Below are 24,270 nucleotides of genomic sequence, written 5' to 3'. Positions count from 1 at the left end.
CATTTCATCATTTCATCTATATGGGTATCCTAAACTGTATATATAAATGAATATATATATATATATATATATATATATATATATATATATATATATATATATATATATATATATATATATATATGCAGCCTTAGCTTTCAGTCTGCCTTTGAAAGCAAAATTAGTGGCCCTTAAGAGATTTAGAAAATATTCAGATTAATCCAAATTGTAATTATGAGAAACTGGTTTGCAACTGGGCAAATCTGATCTCTAAACCCCACACAACAAATTCACCTGCATATAAAAGGGAGATAATATAGTGATCCTTCCACTGCAAACCCATTAATAGGTAAAATGGAATATTTTAAAAAGTCTGGAGTTTATCTTGTCCACTATATGGTATTTGGTGACCCGTTTCTAGGTTTTGTACTTTCCATTATTGATATTGTAGCATAAGAATTAAGAATCTTTGTGATTTAGCAGGAAGAGATAGGCAGGGATTGACAAAGAACTTCATGAGAAGCTAGTGAGTAGAAAGCCATTTTAAAGCAAGTTATACAATATAGCTGTATTTGAAAGTAAATGGGAACCTCCAATGGCAAGAGCAACTCTCAATAATATAGCCTATCGAGTATTTGCGGCCATTGTGGCACTCACAGAGAGACTGAACAGGCTCAGACTCTGTGCCTTTGAATTAACATTTAGTCTGGGAGGTGAAGGATTGCATTGCCATGGAGGTTCAAAGTTTTTAACATACCAATTAGTATGATTGTGAGTGGGGACATATTGTGAATTCCTTCTGGGGACAGGAACTGTTGTGAATGGATCTGTGTACTCCATAAAAGTATATGTCAGCGTTATGTAAATATTAGCAATAAATAAATAATCAGCACTTATGATAAATTCCCTCTAATATTTGTATTCGACTTTAAGATAAAGCACAACAATCTGCTTGTGATGTTTAACTGACAGCTTTAAAGACAACTCCTGGAAGCCAAACTATGCATTAATGCCTAGAGGTCACCCTTCTGGGCCCTCCAATACTTAAAACTTTACTTTATTTTAAAGCTCTGAATTTATTTTAAATTGGCAATGCAATAATGCAATAGTGACTCTAAAGCACTGATTTCTGCTGGAGTAGAGGACTCCAAGTGTGTAATTGCAGTGTCAAACACTGAGATGTCTCCTTGGAAACAAACAAAAGACTGGGAGGATTTCATATGTTACCTAAGAACTGTATACTATATAGCAGCAACACATCCTTGTATCTAAGGAAGCCTACAAAAGAAGTTAAGATATGGGAGCCCATCTAAATGAAACCCCTAAATTATGAATGGATATGGCTGATCTCATAAAAGGATTCAGCTTGTTAAGCAGGCTCAATACTGCTAAAGGGAGAGCAGAATACAGAAGTCTATTCAAACTGTTTTATGAAAGTTTTTTTTCTAAGCTGTAAATCCAATGCAGTGTCGCTGTGAAATCTATTCTTTTGTGAGTCAGTAAAATTCAGTAGTGACAAGTTTTAAAATATCCCCTAGACGCCAGGACTATGTGAAGTATGCCAGTAACAAAACACTATTATGTAGAAACTCTTTTTCACATTAGCAGTTGTTTCACAGGTTTACTAGCTGCCCTGCTACTAAATGCAAGCATGGCTAACAAGAATAAAAAGTAGACACCTTATAACTGCTGGAGCTTGCCTTGTAAAAACTAAGTCAATTCTAGCTAATGCTGAACGGGGTCTTCATTTACAACAAAAAAGTGTCAAATAGCTTTAATCCTCAACAGGATTTGCTTAACTTTCAGTGATCAAATTATCAATGCTGATACTCATTATGATGAGTAGATATCCAAATTCTTAGATTTGTTGGAGGAAGTAAGTTAGTAATTTAATTATCTGACCAACTCTAACCATCAAAAACATACCACTACAAATGAAAAATGCAGACATGTTAAAGAATGGGAATGGGAACTTTTACAGATGCTCAGCTTTTGCAAACATTAAAACTTACCCACACTACCTCAATCAACACTAAAATCTAGGACACCAATTTTAAACTCCTCACCCACTGTTACAGAGTGCCCTGCCGGCTAGGATATACCAACAGTGTTCTGACTGTGTTGGTAAAAGATGTGGAATAAACTTTGTTGCATGTGCGATTAAACTGGCCAGTACATTGTACTTTTTGACAAGACAATAAAATGAAAATCAAAGCCATCCTGAATGGGGACTTCCCGGAAGCCCTCTTCCCTTTCCTTTCTAATTTGCCTTCAATGCCTATCAAACATTGTGGGATTAATTTACTAAAAGCAAGTAGGTTGTTCACGCTGCAAGGAAATTTGCCCCAGAGCTTAGTTAATGAGCTTACTGAAGCTCTGCTGACTTCCATCACTAAATTATGTGAACACAAAATGTTTTCTTTCCGTGGCATGTGATTAGGTATTCTTTGTAAAGTTCACTAAGCAAATTCCCCTGCAAAGTCAACAGCCTATTTGCCTTTAATAAATTAACTCCTATAATGCTAGTTCATTGCCACACCTCATAGAAGCAGCCAAAATCTTGATTTCACTACATTGGGGGAAGCCCACTATTCCAACTAAGACTGCATGGACCCAAAGGGTCTCAGACAGTGGGTGGCCATTCGCAATGATCAGTATGACAAATTCTGTGGTAAATAGGTCACTTGGATCCACTACAGCTTATCTCTCAATCTGGGTAAAACAGCACGCTCTGGGACCTTGTGGCCAGACCCTGCAGGGCTAACCCTTCTTTTCCAAGACTCACAACCTTCTTTTCTTTGGGTCAAAGGCATATATCTATGAAGAGTGTGAGGAGATGTTTCTTGCTGCAGTATTTTAGTTTTAGTTTTTCCACCTGATCTGAAATCTATATGAATAATATGAAGAATGATGGCACCAACTCAATTGTATCCATTGTCAAGGTTAACTTTATTTGTATGTTTTCTGCAACCTTGTTCCCTTCTGAAGGGCTGAGTAATATTTCTCCCAATGAAGAGGATTACTCTTACCTTAAAGAAAACCTATTTTCTGTTACAATCAACATCAAAGATAAGTTCAGCTACTTTTTTTTTACTTTCCCACACAATTGCGGTACTCATATGTTATATGTGCCTTTAAGTACATTCATCAGCTGAAATATTCTGTCATGCCAAGAATGTTCAGAACATGTAAAAGGATTCAAGTTGTTCTACTCAAAACACTTTTATGTCTTGCAGGACAATTTCATGGGTCAGATGGTAGACGGACTAACTAGAAATAAAGCGTTACTAGATCTACTGATTACCAACAATACAGTCTTGATCACGGATGTGGAAATACAGGCAATTTAGGAAATAGCGATCACAGGTCAATTGGCTTCAGTATAAATCACACAAATAGGAAACATAAAGGAAATACAAAGACATTGAATTTCAAAAGAGCCAACTCCTAAACCACGAACCCTGCTAGAAGGCATACATTGGGATAAAAACACGGAGGAGAAATGGGTTCACTTTAAGAGCATATTAAATAAGGGCATTAGCCAATGCATCCCATTGGGTAATACATTTAAAAGAGCAAATAAAACAATGTAAAAATGCATATAAAAGCAAGGAGAAGGCCTTCAAAAAATACATGGTTGAGGGATCATCATCAGCATTCAGACTTTATAAAGAATGCAACAAGAAATGCAAGGGTGCAATTAGGGCCCTAAGATAGAACACGAAAGACACATAGCGGAGGAGAGAAAAAAAAAATCCCAAGAAATTCTTTAAGTATGTAAACAGTAAAAAAGAAAGACAGACCATATTGGCCCCCCAAAAAAATGAGGAAGGACATCTGGTTACAAAGGATGGGGAGATGACGAAGGTATGAATTTATTCTTCTCCTCAGTCTTCACAAGGGAATCGGGGGGCTTTAGTAACCAAAACTGCAGTGCTTATCCTCATGACACGTCACAGGAAGCAACCTCATGGCTAACATAGGACAGAATTAGAATTAGACTTGGGAAAAATAACATTAATAAGTCACCAGGACCGGATGGCTTGCACCCGAGGGTATTTAGGGAACTCAGTCAAGTAATTGCTAGACCATTGTTCCTAATTTTTACTGACAGTCTACTGACTGGAATGGTACCAACGAATTGGAGAAAAGCCAATGTAGCACCAATATTTAAAAAGGGCCCAAAATACATCCCTGGGAATTACAGACCAGTTAGCCTAACATCAATAGTATGCAAGCTCTTAGAGGGGATGATAAGGGACTACAGTATATACAAGATTTTAGTAATGAAAACTGTATCATTAGCAGTAATCAGCATGGATTCATGAAGAATCGTTCTTGCCAAACCAATCTAATAACCTTCTATGAGGAAATGAGTTTCCATCTAGATAAAGGAAGTCCCGTAGACGTGGTGTATCTGGATTTTGCAAAGCATTTGACACAGTTCCCCATAAACATTCACTGTACAAAATAAGGTCCGTTGGCATGGACCATAGGGTGAGTACATGGATTGAAACCTGGTACAAGGATGAGTTCAGTGGGTGGTGATAAATGGGGAATACTCGGAATGGTCAGGGGTGAGTAGTGGGGTCCCACAGGGTTCTGTGCTGGGACCAATCCTATTTAATTTATTCACAAATGACCTGGAGGATGGTTTAAACAGTTCAATCTCTGTGGACGATACTAAGTTAAAAATGGCAATAACTTCTCCACAGCATGTGGAAACCTTGCAAGAAGATCTGAACAAATTAATGGGGTGGGCAACTACATGGCAAATGAGGTTTAATGTAGAAAAATGTAAAATAATGCATTTGGGTGGCAAAAATATGAAAGCAATCTATACACTAGGGGGAGAACCTCTGGGGGAATCTAGGATGTAAAAGGACCTGGGGGTCCTAGTATATGATAGGCTCAGCAATGGCATGCAATCCCAAGCTGCTGCTAACAAAGCAAGCAGAATATTGGCATGCACTAAAAAAGGGGTTAACTTCAGGGATAAAGCGATAATTCTCCCACTCTACAAGACTCTGGTCCGGCCGCACCTAGAGTATGCTGTCTAGTTCTGGGCACCAGTCCTCAGGAAGGATGTACTGGAAATGGAGCGAGTACAAAGAAGGGCAACAAAGCTAATAAAGGGTCTGGAGGATATAAGTTATGAAGAAAGGTTGTGAGCACTGAACTTATTCTCTCTGGAGAAGAGATGCTTGAGAGGGGATATGATTTTAATTTACAGATACCGTACTGGTGACCCCACAAAAGGGATAAAACTTTTTTGCGGAAGGGAGTTTAACAAGACAGGTGGCCAATCATTAAAATTAGAAGAAAAGTGGTTTAACCATAAACTATGTAGAGGGTTCTTTACTGTAAGAGTGGCCAGGATGTGGAATTCCCTTCCACAGGCAGTGGTCTCAGTGGGGGGCATCGATAGTTTCAAAAAATGATTAGATAAGCACCTGAATGACCAAAACATACAGGGATATACAAGGTAATAATGACTTATAATCACACGCATAGGTTGGACTTGATGGGCTTGTGTCTTTTTTCAACCTCACCTACTATGTCACTATGTAACTATAAATATTGAGACAATCAAGATCAAGATACTGGCTGTGGTCCATAGGCCTTATAACACCTCTGCTTGCTGTGGTTCCATGCACTGGCCGCAAAGCAGCACATACTTAAGTGGACATGTAGTAGATATATGAAATAATCTGACACAGTTGAAGGAGAGCTACAGAACCAGCTGAGGTCCGTGACCTGCATCGTTTAATAAGACAGAGTGCAAAAGCAAGCAGCAGACAGGTATGTTAGTTATATGGTGCTAGAAGGTTGTGACATGCTAAGATTCTTAATTATCCCTTTGTATAGTGTGATTAAACATCCTTATTTCTGCATTGTCATGGTTAGAGAGAGTTACTTAGTTAGGTGTTAATGTTCTGTTACAATGCTCTTAAAATTTAGCTGAACTTTGAAAAATGACTCTCTCTGATCAATAGATGACTCATTCTAGACTTTTAGCAGATGTTCTCTTGATGATCTTTTATAGTATAAGATGCTTACCTCCAATTTTCCAGCTGTTGTAAAGCTACAGGTTTCAACATGCTTCCTGAATTTTCTAGTCCCACCAAAACCGGCAGTATGAGGCTTGTCCTCTTTTCCATGAAAGAAGTTACATCTCTAGCCATAGTTATTCTAGTGATTGATCCAGGAAAGTACTGAGCTGCCCCTGTAGCAGTCATAAAGGGGTCATGAAAGGGAGGTTTCACTGGGGCTTTGCTTTACCATTCTTAATTTAAGGTAATCTTATTTTGCATTAATTTATTGGGAGATATGCCCACTCTTTGACATAGGAAAAAAATGTAACACTATTGAATAATTTGGATGTTAGTGTAAATTAAAAAAGGTATCACAGACACTACTCAATTGTTCTTGTTGCAAGTGCATAAAATACGGCTACAATCACCTGAAACACTACTGGTTCTAATTCTATCTACTGGGACTCTAGCACTTTGCCCTTTCTGGGCAAAGCAATAGGTTAATTTTGAAAGCTCACTCAACCCCCAGATGATTCTTATCTTCGCTGCATTCACCTGTTGCTCCATTTCTCTGTTGGAGCCATGGGTCTAAACCCTGTGTAAGCATCAACATGAAGCATCAGTACAGCACATGGCCTGCTCTGCTTAGCAGTAATTTTGTGGGACAATGCTAAAATCCCAAGTAGAGTGAGCGAGTTTTAACTGACACCTAATTAATAATATATACAAAATGTGAGCTGGCATGTATAGGCATGGGCGTGTCTCCGTCCAAAATTGTACATGCACAAAGGTATTAATGGTACCTAATTAATAATACTTATAGATAGATAGATAGATAGATAGATAGATAGATAGATAGATAGATAGATAGATAGATAGATAGATAGATAGAATGGACTGTAGCACAACTATGAGTCATGTATAAGGGAAAGTACCATCACCACACTGCTCTAGGTGTACATAAAGGACAATGTCCTTTTTACAAGCTGCGTCCCATGTGTCATGTGATTATTTACAGTGAAAATAATCAACATTAACTATTTTAACAACTTGCCTACTGGGCACTTTTACCCCCTTCCTGCTCAGGCCAATTTTCAGAGTTCAGCGTTGTCACAATTTGAATGACAATTGTGAGGTCATGCAACGCTGTATCCAAATGAAATTTTTGTAATTTCTTTGAGACAGATAGAGCTTTCTTTTGGAGGAGGTATTCATTTACAAATGGATTTTTCATTTTATGCTAAATGAACAAAAAAAGGCAAAGAATAAAAAAAAATAAAAATGTTTTCTTAGTTTCTGCCATTAAATTTTGTAAATAAGTAATTTTTCTCCATTACTGATGAGCACTGATATGTTGCACTGATAGGCTGCACCGATGAGGCAAGCTTGATGAGGAGGCACTGATGGGCACTGATAGGCTGCACCGATGAGGCAACCCTGATGAGGAGGCACTGATGGGCACTGATAAGTGGCACTGATAGGCGGCACTGATGGGCACTGATAGACAGCACTGATGGGCACTAATAGGCTGTAATGATAGGCGGCACTGATAGGCATCACTGATAGGTGGCACTGTTAGGCACCGACAGGCTGCAATGCTGGGTACTAATTGACAGCACTGGTGGGCATTGTTGGGGCTGCACTGATATTCAGGACACTAATGATCAGTGCCCTGATTATCAGTGTAGATGTCCCCTGTGTGGATTTGCTAGTTATCAGCTCTCCTCTCCTCGCGCGCTGTCAGCGTGAGGAGAAGTTTGCAGATAACTGGCAGATCCTGTTTACATAAAGACCTGCCGTGATTGGCTCCAAAGGACGCAGCACTCACAGATCACTGCCGATGCATGCCTCAGGGGGTGCCCAGGCAGCGCGAACACGGGAGGATGCCATATGACGGCCTCTCAGCAAAGTGCAGCCACGCTGTAGCTTTCGTTCGGCTATAGCGCGGTTGTGAACAGGTTAATGCTTATGCTACTAGCATTAGTAAATAGCAAGAAAAATATCTTATTTTTGCTTGTTTTAAACTTTTTTTTTAATTTCTTCAGTTGATTCCTTGTTCCTGACCTAGGATAAAATGATGTCACGCATCCCAGGAGCATTCATGGACATTTTTTTCAATGGGAGGAGGGGCACACATGCCCTCCTGTCTGCATGCCTGTGCTAAGTACAGATAGATTCCAGAAAGTCAATGCTACATGATTCATCTGCCCTTATTAAAGATGGCTCTGGCTAGAAATGCTAGAAGGGTGTTCTTCAAAGTAATTTCTCAACAAAATAAAGCATGGAGACATGGATGGATGGGCGAGTTTGCTTTGCATACACAATAAAATATTGCTTTTTCAGATTGTGGTGCTCAGATACAGTTTAGTTCCGCTTTAAGTAAAATATACTCCTACAATGCACTATTGGTGGCACCATGGGGTCTGCTTTATATGCAGGGTTATATATCAACCATAAACAAGAGAAAGAAGAGATGGTTGAACTACTAAAAAGGGCCACATGTGTTCTTACACCCTCCTTTGTACCTCATTACCCCTAAAGTTATCTTGCTGAATTTAACCATATGTCTTTTAAAGTGAACAGAAGAGGAAAAGAAAATAAGGAAAAAGTTATTACAGTTTTCTAACTTTGAGGCTTGGTGATACCCCCCCCCCCCCCAACCCTGCTGCCCAAGGCACTGACTTACAAATGTCATTATATTAAATACATATTAACAAAGCTTTAAAGAGGGGAGCAGTGACCCAATAAAACTCCGGCTCAACTATTTCCTTTTAGTTTCCACCTAACAAAGTCTAATGAGTGCCTTCTACACTCTGGCCCAGATATAAATAGTATACTGTATCTATGGATTAGTCAATAAACTACCATCACAGCAACCAGTCTGGCCAAAATGGGGCCCATGGATGGGTGTGGATTTGTCCAGCAGACTTTCCTGTATTTCCTCCCACCATAAAATTGATCTTCAGTGCCTAACAGCACAAACAGGCAGCATTTATTGTATAATTCTATATGTACTGTAAGTACTTCTCAAAATCAACTTAGTCATAGCTGACACATACATAGATGTTTTATATGTTGTCAGAGACCAAAGTTATATTATTACATTCCACCATCCATTCCCAGGCCAGCATTCGACTTGTCCCACCCTTTTTGGTTTATAGTAATTTTTTTTCTGAAGCAGCACAAAACAAAACTCTGACTCAGTGAACTGGTCAAACTAGTGTTAAGGACTTACAAAACCCACTTCATTTATATTCATGAATTTTGTTTTTACTTGTATTTAATATAAAAGGCTGGCCATACATTATACAATTTACTTATTCAATTTCCTTTAGGTTTCCCTTCAACTATGTAGTGCAAGGGCCTGCCTGACTGCATACACATTGAGAGTGTTTAGGCTTTACCCCATATGATATGGTTTTGGTAAACCTAAAGGAAAGTTGTACAACAAAAATGTATAATATATGACCAGCCAATGTATCATTAAAGCAGTATTAAACCCAAAGAAAGCATGTAATATATTGCAGAATTCCATTTCTTAGATGTGATGTCTGCATTAGTTTTCTTTCTTTTATTGTCATCTGGTGATCCAGCCAGTCAACAGAAACAGAAAAACAATCTGCCTTCCAAATGCATTAGTTTACAGGGATCAGACTTACCTTTCAGCACTGGTGGGGGTGCTTACAATGAACAGCTTTTATTTAGTTATGTAGAACCTGTGTTACCAAAATGATAAAAATAGTTTGCTGTAACTGGTTATAAAGCGTGAGCTGGAGTTTGGGCTCAATTTGTTAGTGTATTTAAATCTGCTAGTATATTTAACACTACCCTCTTTTCAGATTGACAATGCTACTGTCTGCCCCCTGTGCCCCTTCATCCAGAGTGGGGACACTCTAATACAGGAGGTGTGTTACTGGCCAGATCACCAGGTAAAAATAGAAGGGAAAAAACCTGAAAGAAAACAAATGCAGCCACCACATCTCAGGATTAGTAAGCTGCGGTATATTACATTTTTGTATTTAATGCTGCTTTAATATACATTGATATCTGTACATGGATAATACAGTAGAAGATACTCTCCAATAGAGCCTAGCTGTGGTGTGCACATTTTTAAATTAATTTTTACACCTGCATTAGACCTGTTCCTGTCACACTGGAACACTTGTGTCATTTATTTTCCTTATTAACATATGCACCTGCACCCACTGCCTTAATCATGCTCTTACGCTCAGACCATAAATGTACACATCAAAAAATGCCATTTCTACAGACCAAGAACAGACGCACACTTGTTTCAGAACCTGGCTTTGTATAATTAATAAATATGAATAGCATCCTAAACTTAAGTAATGTTGGTGCAAAGCAAACTCCAGTCTAATTAAACAAACAGGATATTGTTGTAAAACTAAAAGCTTTCAAAATCACAAAAAATATCCATTTATCATATTTTCAATTACGTATCTTGCAAAAGGAAAGCAGTAACACGTACACATAAACCTGACATCATCACAGACTAAAGCCCAGTGTCTACTTCACTCCTCTACAACATACTAAGCGGTTGATTTACTAAAACTGGAGAGTGCAAAATCTGCTGCTCTGCATAGAAACCAATCAGCTTCCAGGTTTTCTTGTCAAAGCTTAATTGAACAAGCTGAAGTTAGAAGCTGATTGGCTACCATGCACAGCTGCACCATATTTTGTACTCTCCAGTTTTAGTATATCAACCCCTAACTGACTAACAACGCTACTTATAAATGGCAAGAAAAACTGGCTGTGCTTTTCATCATTTAGCTTTGATAAGCAGAAGAGGAGGATTGGTCACACAGGAGCAACTTCTACACATAGCCCTAGCAGTTAAAAGAATGAAAAATTCATACGTAGGAATGCAAAGTTATAGTTTTTAAATGATAAACTTGTGCATATTGAATAAATTGTGTAGTTCTTATTTAAGTAAAAAAAATAGTGATGTGCATTAAACATGTAAAATGAAATTAAAAATAAACAAGTTGTGATGGTGGATACTTTGTATGAATAACAGCCCACTGAACAAAAAGTAAATGCTCTCTTTTGACAGGCAGGGGAAAACAATGACCATTGCATCGAAAACACAAACCAACGTATCTAGTCATACAACGACAAGACATAACAAGAGAATAGAAGGCATACCTGTTTCATTTTCAGGAATATTGACGATGATGACATTGATAGAATGTAACTGCTGAATACCTTCTTCAGTAGACCCAGTTGGAGCTGTACCAGTGGTCTCATCGCAAGGTGGTTCTTTTGTTTGTTCTTCTGAGCTTCCACTGGTGATATATTCTGAATCAATTTCTGCTACTGGCTTTTTACTTGTCAGATCAGATTCAGTTGTGGCCTTTATAGGAGCAACAGATTCACCAATCACTATTGTTCCTTTACTTGTCTCCTCATCAGGCTCCCCATCAATCAAAATTGGTTTCTGAGTGCTAGTTGATGGGGGCAATGTCCTAGGTTCTAATATGATCTCTTTTAGCGGTGTCATTGTAGCTTTATCAGTCACAGCAGATGATGGAACAATTACATCTTCTCCAGAACCTTCAGTAACATCTCTAAGTTGATCTGTAATGGCAGCAGGGGTTTCTGATGAAGACAAGGCAGGCTGAAAACTGGATGGACCTTGTGTTGTCTCTATACCTTCTACAGATTTTTCTTCCACTTCTGATGTAACCTTAGTATCTGGTTGTACTTCTGTGACAGGTATTTCAGTTTCACTGTCCACCTCTGCAGAAGAAATAGGTAGATAAGCTGCTGTAATCTCCTCTTGGATAGCTGTTACATCTTCTTGAACTTTAGGAGCAACAGTTTTTTGAGGCACCTGTTCCTCTGTCACATCTGTAGTTGGTAAATCAGTCCCTGCAACATATTTAACTCCATCTGGTGTAATTGTAGCTGTATCAATCATAGCAGATGATGGAACAATAACATCTTCTCCAGAACCTTCAGTAACATCTCTAAGTTGATCTGTAATGGCAGCAGGGGTTTCTGATGAAGACAAGGCAGGCTGAAAACTGGATGGACCTTGTGTTGTCTCCATACCTTCTACAGATTTTTCTTCCACTTCTGATGTAACCTTAGTATCTGGTTGTACCTCTGTGACAGGTTTTTCAGTTTCACTGTCTACCTCTGCAGAAGAAATAGGTAGATAAGCTGCTGTAATCTCCTCTTGGATAGCTGTTACATCTTCTTGAACTTTAGGAGCAACAGTTTTTTGAGGCACCTGTTCCTCTGTCACATCTGTAGTTGGTAAATCAGTCCCTGCAACATATTTAACTCTATCTGGTGTAATTGTAGCTGTATCAGTCACAGCAGATGATGGAACAATAACATCGTCTCCAGAACCTTCAGTAACATCTCTAGGTTGATCTGTAATAGCAGCAGGGGTTTCTGATGAAGACAAGGCAGGCTGAAAACTGGATGGACCTTGTGTTGTCTCTATACCTTCTACAGATTTTTCTTCCACTTCTGATGTAACCTTAGTATCTGGTTGTACCTCTGTGACAGGTTTTTCAGTTTCACTGTCCACCTCTGCAGAAGAAATAGGTAGAGAAGCAGTGGTAATCTCCCCTTGGATAGCTATTACATCTTCTTGAACTTTAGGAGCAACAGTTGTTTGAGGCACCTGTTCCTCTGTCACATCTGTCACAGTTGCAACATCTTTTGGTGATGCAGTACCATATTCTGGGGTTTTCTCAAAGGTTGCTTGCGTAGCTGATGGAAACTGTTCTTTTTTATCCAGATCTGTCCCTTTAGGCAGCACATCTTCTTCAAGCATTCCTGAGCCTTCTGTTTTATCAGATGGGTAAACTGTACTTATCAAAACTTCATCAGTCACATCATACTTCATTTGCAATGGTGATCTTGTTGTTAGATCAATGGATTCTGGCTGATCTGGTACCAAAGTAGAAACTGTTTCGACTATTTCATCTGATGGAATTTCAATTTTTTTAGTAAAAATACTTTCTTCTATGGGTAGGCTAGTTGTCTGTGCCTGCTCCTCTACAGTTACAACTGTACCAGTTGATTCTTCATCTTCAGAGGGAACTTCTGCTTCTTCTATGGGTTCACTGATAGTAGAATCAGTCTTCTTTGGCAATGTGTCTTCTTCTTCATCAGTGGCTTCTGATACTGTACCAACAGCTGTGGATGTTTTGATTGTTTCTGTAACTTCATCTAGTGTAGATAGGGTGCTGGTGTCAGGTTTAAATACTGTGAATACCTCTAGCTTGGTCTGTACACTGAAAGCCTCTGGATCTTTTGGTGTGAGTGGCTCACTAGTGGTCACAGCAGCCTGCTCAGAGCTTAGCCCCGACACAGTGTTAACTGCAAAATCTTCAATCACCTCTGTAGTAGATGTAGCATCTGTAAAGTCTGGTATAATAACTGTTGAAAAACTTTCTGCGCTTTTGGCTTCCATTGTTTCATGGGAAAGCTGGGAGGTAATATCTTTTGGGGAATAAGTCGATATTTCTGGTGTTCCTACATGGGCTCTTTCAGTATAAGTGGAGGGTTCTTGATCTTGATCTTTGTCAGCACCTGGTTGAATAGTTGTAGCTTCAAGATTCTGTGGGGGTTCTGATGTATCTGAAGGATAAGATGAGTCTTCATCAGTAGTCTTTGAAGGTGAAGTTACAGCTTGTTCCCTTTGACTCTCGGTCTGTTCTATATCGGTAGCCACTGGAGTCACTGTAGTTTGTTCTTTTTCTAACAATGTTGGAGATCTTTCCGAAGGTTCTGATGGTTTGCTGTGAGTATCTTCCACAACTCTAGATTGTACAGTAGACTGCACTTCATCTTTCTTCACAGCTGGTGGTGTTGTAGGAACACTTGGCTTTGGAGTAACCTTAATTGGCTGTATTTCCACTTTTCTCAGGATGCTTTGAGTCACGGGTTCTGTCGGTAATACCAATTTAACCGAGACAGATTCAGTGATATTTTTTTTATCTGAAAAGTTAAAACAAGAACTTAATTAAAACATAATCAAAATTGTACTGTTAATGTACATTATTTTCCAGTCAACTATTTATATTTAAAAATATGTGGAACCTGTTACAATAAACGTGAAATAAAGCTGTATTTTACGATGTTGTTTCAGTAGCTTGTAAAGGCTTTTTGCCAAAATATTACTCAAAAAATATACAATATTCAATGGTTTCCTTATTCTCACAAATTATTGCCAAACATTTATACTTTTATATTGCATTTTTTTCATTTTAAACAGCAATTTCCTGTTCTTGTAAACTGTCTCGAATCATGTGGTAAATACCTGTGCTGTCTAAAGATAGACTGATCATGTTTTTAAGTCTATCTGTGTTGGGTTATTTTCATAACATACCATAAATTAGTTGTACCATAAATGTTGCGGATGTTTTTTCAGGTTCCAGCTTAACATACAATTCACCGACAGTACACTTGGTAAGAAAATACTAGTTTGATATACAATCAACAAGCATACAATTATATTTTAGAAAGAGAGTTTGAAAAGACATTGAGGCAAAAGCTACTTTTAGTTACTGTATGTAATGTATTGTTTTCTAAAAGCCATTTATTACAAACTTGATACATATGGCGTTATTCACAACAGTGTAGCAATATAAAAAGTAAAGTGGTAAGTGCAAAATTATCAAATGAGAATTTTCATGTTACTTAAGCCAGACAGGGCAAAATGGCACGTAGTACTTTAGCCATGCCAGGTGCTATTAAAGCCACACATGGTCACAAAGGGTCAGCTATTGCAGGCAATACCCAATTGTCATTGTGAATATGTCTGCATCTTGCAGAGATGTAGTGTTTTCCTCAGTTACTACCACAGCACAGGCCCCTGCATTGAACTGGTATGGGGTCTTAGAGAAACCCTTTGCAAGTTCAGATGATTTTTTCTTTCTTATTTGCAGAAATTAATGCTACACCTAATCACAATACACAGACATGCTAATTAGAACTCCAACCCTGAAGCCGACTCATTCAAGATGCATACTGTACTTAGTGATCCCTGTGAATACTGCACTTTGTACCTTGTAGTCTGATACTTGCACTGTGTTACGGAAGAAGCTCTGCGATTATATTATATATGAAAGCTTAATAAATATAATAAAAACTTCCATCCCCAGTTTGCCGGTCAACACCAGAACACGGTGCTGGAAATACGAGTTCCGTGCACCATGTTCAAAACGTTTTTTAACGGCACCCCAAATAAGGGTCACAATTGCAGTGTGTTTGCAGGCACTGGATTGCATGGTACCACAGTATGCGCCACTTTTACTACTTTTTGTGCAGTCAAGTTCAATTTTCCAATCCATTCAAATGAATGGGCTGCCAAATCGCACTGCAGGGGAATGCACACGAATCACACAGAAACGAGGAGCACATTCCCATGTGATTGTGGTGTAAACCCACCCTAAATTCATCTTTATTTGGTAATATACCCCAAAACTAGAAGAACATAGTATCAATAGAATTTCTGCAGCAAGTAAAAATTACACTCACTTTTACATTTCACACCTCATAATAAAGTCGGCCATAGATGGTTCAAATCTCAGGCGGTTCAGCAGGGACCAGCCGAGATTCAAACCATCTATGGGCAGGCTGATTGTACCTAAGTTGATTGATGGACTTTTGCAATTTACTATAGCTGCTAGCAATAATCCCCGTGTTCTCCCGTCAGAGACAGCTATTCTTGCCCACCCCCGCCTGGAGAACACAATATTTCCGCAGGAGAGATTCCTTCATCAACACTGACTGTGTTGATGGGGGAATTTAGTGATTTTCTTTCATGCAACCTGTGGTTGCAGGAAAGTAAATTGCATCAGCTATGGTCAACTTGAAGGAGTTGTAAAGGTAGAAGGTTTTTTTATCCTAGGCCTCGTTCACACGAGGGATCCGTTTGTCCGTTTTTCATCCTTCCGTTTTCGGATGAAAAACGGACATACATGTATCCCTATGGAGCGTCGGATGTCAGCGGTGACATGTCCGCTGACATCCGACCCGCTCCGATCCAAAAAGTGTAACGGAGGAAAAACCTACTTCTCCATCCGTTTTCGGATCAGATCGGGTGACGACGGACACTACGGTCCGTCATCACCCGATCCCCCATAGGGGAGAGCGGCGCTCTGACAGGTCCATCGCTGCACAGTGTGCAGCGATAGACCTGTCATCTTCCTGCTCAGCGGGGATCGGCAGAGCGATCCCCGCTGAGCAAGCGGGTGTTTACGGGGCGGATCATCACTGATCCGCCCCGTGAGAAAGAGCCCTTAATGTATTCTATGTATTCTATGCATTAAGATAAAAATCATTCTGTTTGCAGCAGCCTCCCCAGAACCCCCTAATACAGCTGCTTGCTGTGGGGACACTCGACAGGAGGGAGGGGCCAGGAGCAGCAAAGATGGACCTGAGAAGAGGAGGATCTGGGCTGCTCTGTGCAAATCCACTGAAATAAAGCAGGTAAGTATAACATGTTTTTTTTTTTTTTTTTTTAAACAAGACTTTACAATCACTTTAAGTCTTTGTAAGCTTCTGCCATCCAGATGTAGTGGAAAATGTGGGGTAGAAATTTACATGTTGGAAAGTATCTGTGTATATCTTCTCCAACACACTAATCCAAATGGCCAACATTTGCACACATTTTTATTTTTAAAGTAAGATGATAGTAAAGGGGAGTTTAAAGAAGTAAAGGGAAATCCATATTTATGTGTGAAATTTTCAATATACACATAACAAAGACCAGGAATTATATTTCCAGATGCTATCTGGAGCACCACCTGCATATTAAATATAATCGGAATTCCAATCAAGAAGCAAAACAAGTACTGTTCGGTATTAGCAAAGTAATATCTGGGTGGTACCTTTTAATGATTAGTGACAATACTTTTGCTTTTTTTTTTTTTTTTTAACGTATATAAAAACTGATAAGGACTATTGCAGATGGTTTCCATAAACATTATCAATGCCTTTTCACTGAAATTCCTATTACATGCCGTGTGTATTAATAAATCATTTGAATGAGCTATTTAAACCTGCATGACTCGTCACCATGTACCTTTTTAGTCAGTGTTTCCCTGCTGAAATCCAGATGTGTGTGATGTCACAGATTACAAGGCAGCAAAGTATGAGGGTGTGCCACCATCACTATGAGTTCAAAGGAACTAAAATGCCTTGATTTATCTTATAACTGGTCAGTTATGAGTGAAAGCTGACATTTTAATCTATTGCCCAGATCTTTACTAATACCATTATTCTTGACTCAATTACTCATATAAAACATTGTATACAGAAAATTCCTTTGCTGTGAGAAGATATTCTCCTTTTACTGGAAGGAATCACCAAAATGTATTTCAATTATTTTCAGGTGATTGGTATGTAGATAAGAGGATGTATGTTTCCTACAGTGATGCCTTGAAAACAGGTGCTCCAAGCCTGCAACTGGGAAGATACACTTTTTTCACGTGAAGAAGGATCACATATTTTGGCTTCTTATAGCTCATACACACGGGCATAGAAAATGTCTTTAGATGCATAGAGCATCTAAATGCAGCACTATAGCAATCAATCAACCCATACCTACAGCTGTGTCTACATATGAGCATGCATGCTGCATTTAGCTGTGCACAAGAAACATAGGATACAGATGTGAAGATCTGCAGATTTTACTCGCATACGCACATAAACGCACATGGAAGTACTTTAGGTGCATATTTTCTAGCTCTGCCAAGCAATCCAAAACTAAAGAAAAACATTTTTGGCTTGGCATACACTTAATCACAAAATTCTAAGCCAGCTTAGGACCTGGAAAACAAGCATAAAAAAGATGATCACAGCAGAGGGGCAACTTTAAGGGCTCATTCACCTCATATATACACATATTTTCTGCATGAAAAAAAGTTTTTCTTTATTGCAGAAATGATGTGGAGTAATGTGTATATTGGTGCTAGATTATGAATGCCACTCAAGCTAGGGAAGACAAACTCCCGCAATCATCAGAGAGAAAGGTGCAGGCTGCAAAAGGTGCTCATCCGAATTGATGCATGTATACAATTAAAAAAGTGCCACACTCCCATCCAAACAACCTACTGTAGTGTAGACTTGAAAATGGACTCAGCCCATGAGTCTCCGCCAAAGCCATGCCACCTGACATGTTTCCGCCTACTGGAGCTTAGTCATAGGGTACCCTATGATTAAACTTTGGTGGGTGGGGTGAAACAGGTCAGGGGGTGTGACTCATGGTCTGAGGGTGTTTTCAAGTCTACACTAGATTGGCTGGACGGGAGTGTGGCACTTCTTTGATTATATACTTTATACACAAAAATTCTGATGAATACTAGTTACAGGTTGGTGCTGTTTTTGCCAGGGGAGCCAAATGCATTAAAGCAGAGTTCAAGCAAAAAAAATAAATACATTAAAAGTCAGCAGCTACAATTACTGCAGCTGCTGACTTTTAAAATAAGGACACTTACCTGTCCAGGGCACCCGCAATGCCCTCACCCGAAGCCGACTTGTCCCTCGGCTCCCAGGTGCAGGCGCCGGCATCTTCAGTAAGGGAATCAGGAAGTCAAGCCTTGTGGCTTCACAGCCTGGTTCCCTACTGCGCATGCACGAGTTGCGCTGCGCATCCTGACTGGTCCCTGCTATCTTCTGGGACCTGTGTGTCTCCCAGAAGATAGCGGGGGGGGCGGAGGAGAGGCCGGACATGGGGTAGATCCCTGCGGATTCTGCGGCGATCTATTACCAAAAGTGGGAGCAAATACCTGTATTAGACAGGTATCTGCTCCCCCCTCCCCCCAAAAGGTGCCAAATGTGACACTGGAGGGGGGAAGGAACCGGATAAGCGGAAGTTCTATTTTTGCTTCACTATTCTGTAGCAAGGTTTTTGTTTTTTTTTTATAAAGAAAGGCCACTGTAATATAGGATGTTGACTATCTAGCTATGCAAGTTTGGTGTAGTTTACATACGGCATTTGTAAAAGATCTGTGGACTTTCACCATTCATAATTTTCAAATAAGTTCTATGCATTTTTTTACCCTTCCATGCAAACATACAGTGATTTTCTTAATCTATTGTAAGGATTCCTTATACTTTTCTGTTCCTTCAAAAGCAACCCACATGATCACTGATGGACCAGACAGGCAACTCTGACAACACTGGGATGTTGTCTACTGAAAATATGTGCCAGTCTCATGGATACAAACAACAATACAAAAAGTTCTAAAAGAACACATAGCAATGCAGTGCCATGCACCTTGCTGCAATATCACACCTGGATTTGTTTGTACCCACCCCCCCGAACGCACATTTACCTTGCTAATCCTAATTCTCCATATTCAATCAATTTCTAAAACAGGACTACAGGACTTAGAAAGTGACCTAGAGACAGAGATTCTTTTCCTAATATTACAGCTGAACAAAATTTCAAACACTAATATTAAAGGTCACAGGGATTTAGTTAGTCGTCAAGGGAGGAGTAGAAGGTTTTTACTGTTACACAGCTGCAAAAGGTGACATCATTCCTCTTTGTTAACATCTGCTTCACAGGCCTTAAGTTAAGCCAGTTGTAAATGATAGCATAAAACCATTTTTTTCCAGATATGCACTGAAATCAACATAAAAACACAGAGATCTTATCTGGGTATGAAGAAGGGTATTTATAAATACTGATTATTTACACTCACTGTAAATCAATGTGTTTTGTACCACCATTCAGGCATACAACACAGTTGAAGATCAAAGACCATCTGACCAAGTATGAAGAGATGCATGGTCAACTTCCGAACCACAGACAGTGCAAATAAGGATACAGTCTTTGATCCTTCATGTTGTTGACACGTGTTCTGCTTTTATACCATGCTTACATGGCTAAGATTGAAAGATAGTACAAATCCTTCTCCTTTTTGCTACTAGAGGTAAGAATGTTGTAATCTTTGTATTTACTCTTTAGAAATATTAACAATAGCAGATAGGACTTGATTTGTATCCAAGCAGACTTAAATCAATTGTTAAGATCAAGTTTATTAGCTAAAAAAAAATGTAAAATTAAAAAAAAAGTCATTCGATTTGTTGGTTTCTTGGATTTGGACATTTTGGGGAAAATAATACAAAGTAAAGTATGCATTCATTAAACAGAATGTATTTTTTTATGGCCTTGGATTGGATCAGAACATGCAAAAACATGCAGGAGCACACGTACACACACAATACCATCAACTGTGAGCCACAAAGAAAACCAGCCATACGGCTAGAGAACATAAACAGAAGGTTCTATGAAAACACCCTGAAAGGGGAAATCAGTATTCAGGACAATAAAAATCTGAAGGCTTCATAGTTGGTGTGGTGACTCACTGAAGCAGTTTTCTCCACAAGCTTCCACTCAGCCTTTTCTGCACCTACATTGGGCTTGGGTTTATGATTATTCCCGGAGGATTTGGGTATCTTCTTTTATTTTAGGTACTATTGTTATAGACAAAATGTCTGGCACCAAAAGAAAGGACACTTGCTTTATAGCTATGGGTGATATCTCAATCAGGACCATATGTGCAAGACTGATCTTGGAAAAAGATTCTGTCCTTTTGTATTTCTTACAAATACCAGTCAGAACTGCCCCTTTGTTCCCTGGGTGTTCATTGCTCTTCTGTCTCGCAGCAGGGTGTATTTTTTCTGCTTTGCAAAATTTTAGGAATCAGTTAGTGCACCTTGTTGTTCCTCCTCATAAAACACCCACCACCACCACCATCCCAGCAGAGTTTGATGCAGAAATGTTTAATATTTCTTATTCTGTCAGAAACCCTAAAGGAGGCTCATTGCTAGGTTCTGAGTCCCCCTCTTCATTAAAAAAGAAGAACCCTAATAGCTGAACTTCAGTCAGCAATTGCTTCCTTTCTAATTGAGGCAGTAGGCTCTATCCAATATGGGGGATTTTGTCATGAAATGGTCTACTCCTCTTGTAGCCAACCCATGTGCGCCTTCCAAGAGGCTCTGTCCTTTAAGGGCCCTGCTGAGAAGAAGTTGAAAGCACTTTCTTTATCCATCTACTCCTTCATTAGAATGGACTTTTCACCCATGCTTGCCTCTGCACTCATTTCCAAGACTTTGGCTGACTGATCTTCATTGGTAAGCAAGAATTTGGAGGCTGCTGGTGTTGCTACTCATCATATCTATTTTTTTGACTAGATGTTCATTACACTGAACTTTATATATGACATCGCACTGGATGCCTGAGTCAGGTCTTGGGCTTTTCTTTCTCCTATCCAAATCTGCAGGGTGTTCTGGCTTAATTGATGGTCAGACAAGCAACAAAAGTTTTGTTATAACTAGCCTTTGTGGGAGACTGACTTTTAGTCTCTTTGCTGGATGAAATCCCCAAAGTGTGACAGGGTAAGAGTACTCAATTACCCCAGGCACACAAAACTAAGGATCAACAGTGCAAGTAGACACCTTTCTATCCTGCATAAAAGCACTTACATAGTTACATAGTTACATAGTAGGTGAGGTTGAAAAAAGACACAAGTCCATCAAGTCCAACCTATGTGTGTGATTATGTGTCAGTATTACATTACATATCCCTGTATATTGCGGTCATTCAGGTGATTATCTAATAGTTTCTTGAAGCTATCAATGCTCCCCGCTGAGACCACCGCCTGTGGAAGGGAATTCCACATCCTTGCCGCTCTTACAGTAAAGAACCCTCTACGTAGTTTAAGGTTAAACCTCTTTTCCTCTAATTGCAATGAGTGGCCACGAGTCTTATTAAACTCTCTTCTGCGAAAAAGTTTTATCCCTATTGTGGGGTCACCAGTACAGTATTTGTAAATTGAAATCATATCCCCTCTCAAGCGTCTCTTCTCCAGAGAGAATAAGTTCAGTGCTCGCAACCTTTCCTCATAACTAAGATCCTCCAGACCCTTTATTAGCTTTGTTGCCCTTCTTTGTACTCGCTCCATTTCCAGTACGTCCCTCCTGAGGACTGGTGCCCAGAACTGGACAGCATACTCCAGGTGCGGGCGGACCAGAGTCTTGTAGAGCGGGAGAATTATCGTTTTATCTCTGCAGTTGATCCCCCTTTTAATGCATGCCAATATTCTGTTTGCTTTATTAGCAGCAGCTTGGCATTGCATGCCGTTGCTGAGCCTATCATCCACTAGGACCCCCAAGTCCTTTTCCATCCTAGATTCCCCCAGAGGTTCTCCCCCCAGTGTATAGATTGCATTCATATTTTTGACACCCAAATGCATTATTTTACATTTTTCTACATTGAACCTCATTTGCCATGTAGTCGCCCACCCCATTAATTTGTTCAGGTCTTTTTGCAAGATTTCCACATCCTGCGGAGAAGTTATTGCCCTGCTTAGCTTAGTATCGTCTGCAAATACAGAGATGGAACTGTTTATCCCATCCTCCAGGTCATTTATGAACAAATTAAATAGGATTGGTCCCAGCACAGAACCCTGGGGGACCCCACTACCCACCCCTGACCATTCTGAGTACTCCCCATTTATCACCACCCTCTGAACACGCCCTTGTAGCCAGTTTTCAATCCATGTACTCACCCTATGGTCCATGCCAACGCACCTTATTTTGTACAGTAAACGTTTATGGGGAACTGTGTCAAATGCTTCTCTCATTCTTCCCAGTCAGATTCCAGTTCCCCAACCCATAAGTCTTCTTCCACCCTCTCAGGACTTAGTGAGTTCTATATGTGCTATGCAAAACAAGGGTTCAAAACTGGAGTGCAATCTACAGCTGCATTGAGGTCCACCCCCACCAGCTCTATCAGAAATGAAAAGACACCTGATGGCTTTCTCAGAGATTTGGGATGATTACATGGGTATGGGAAAAAATGTCCTAAACTCACAGAATAGAGTTTTGCTTCTGTCCTCCACCATAATTTTTCTCTCTATGTATTCCCATGTCTCAGAAAGATTTTGATAGAAACCTGTTTACAGTTCTGGGTCTTAAAGAATGCATTTGCCCCATTTTGGTCTTAAAAGCTCTAAATGCTTTCCTTCGTCTGTAAAATTTTTGGATGAAATCTATACAGTCAGTTGTTGCGTCCAATCATCTTAGCATCCATTGACATGACGAATGAGTAGTTACTCATTTCCATGTTTTCAAATCACTGCCTATTTTTTCACTTTACCTTGGGTGACATTTTTATTCAAATGTGTCAATCACAATGGGAACCTTGGAGGACTAGGGATGGCTCCTAAATTTCAAGCAGTCATCTCCTTCTGTTCAAAATGCTTGGAGTACTCGCACCAACTCCTAGATACATTTTAGACCAAAGTATACTTGCCAGAAATTGACAAAACTGCAGGATTGGGGTTGGCAACTTTGATCCCGACATCCCGACATTAGTCTTCAATTACAGAGCTGAATGCAAGTGTTTCAGCGGCAAAGAAGGTAGTGTCTATCCTGTCCTGAATTAAATTTCATGTTTAGAGCATTGTCTGTGGTGCAGATTCCTGGAGAACTGGCAAGCAGATGTCTGGATGGGGGAATTGATTTCTCCATTCAAAAGTTTTCTGAGACGTTCATCTGCTTTTGACAATGTGTTGGGGAACACTAGCATCTTGTAGGGAGCTCCATTTGATCTTACACAAGACTGCTCTGAGTCCAAGAACCAACATTTTACTTAAAGTTCCTTTCACCTTAATGAATATTTTTTGGGGAGATTTACCAAAGCTGGAGAGTGCAAAATCTGGTGCAGCTCTGCATAGAAACCAATCAGCGTCCAGGTTTTATTGTCAAAGCTTAACTGAACAAGCTGAAGTTAGAAGGTGATTGACTACCATGCACAGCTACACCAGATTCTGTGTGCCCCAGTTCTTCCCCATGATGTTGCTATCCCTGCCTCCGGCACCCGTTCATCCCCAGGGGATTTCTCTCCATTGCCTGCTTGTGGTGAGAAACATCAGCATTTACCTTTCCGCCATTGCTTTTTTTAGGCAGACTGATTCCTTTTTTGTAATTTCAGAAGGTCCTAGAAGAGGTTTTCCAGCTGAGCATTTCTTGGGCTTTCCATCACCAGGCATAGGTGGCATAGATTTGTAAGGCTGAGAACTGTTTTTCTGAACATATTTCTATAAAAATTACCGTAATGTCTCTTTTTTTTTGTACTAAAAAACAGATTCGTACTTACCTACTCTGTGTCTTGAGCAGCTCTAAACTTCCTCTTCTTGGGTGCCCCTCTGGTGCTCTTGGCTCCTCCTCTTCTGCGAGTGCATCCATAGTAAGT

General features: G+C 39.7%; 1 protein-coding gene across 2 annotated transcripts in view; it reads right to left on the bottom strand.

The window, feature by feature from the left end:
- Positions 1-24,270, bottom strand: part of VCAN (versican) — a 135,837-nt gene that overhangs the window by 57,657 nt on the left and 53,910 nt on the right. For both annotated transcript variants that reach the window (XM_073624461.1, XM_073624462.1), the window contains exon 7: positions 11,181-13,994. In XM_073624461.1, the coding sequence (XP_073480562.1) occupies positions 11,181-13,994 (2,814 nt within the window). The remainder of the gene's footprint in view (positions 1-11,180; positions 13,995-24,270) is intronic.

Source organism: Aquarana catesbeiana, linkage group LG01, assembly GCF_042186555.1.
Source record: "Aquarana catesbeiana isolate 2022-GZ linkage group LG01, ASM4218655v1, whole genome shotgun sequence".
Classification (NCBI taxonomy): Eukaryota; Metazoa; Chordata; class Amphibia; order Anura; family Ranidae; genus Aquarana; species Aquarana catesbeiana.
Note: the sequence above shows the minus strand (reverse complement) of the source record. Positions and strands in the feature narration are given on the sequence as shown.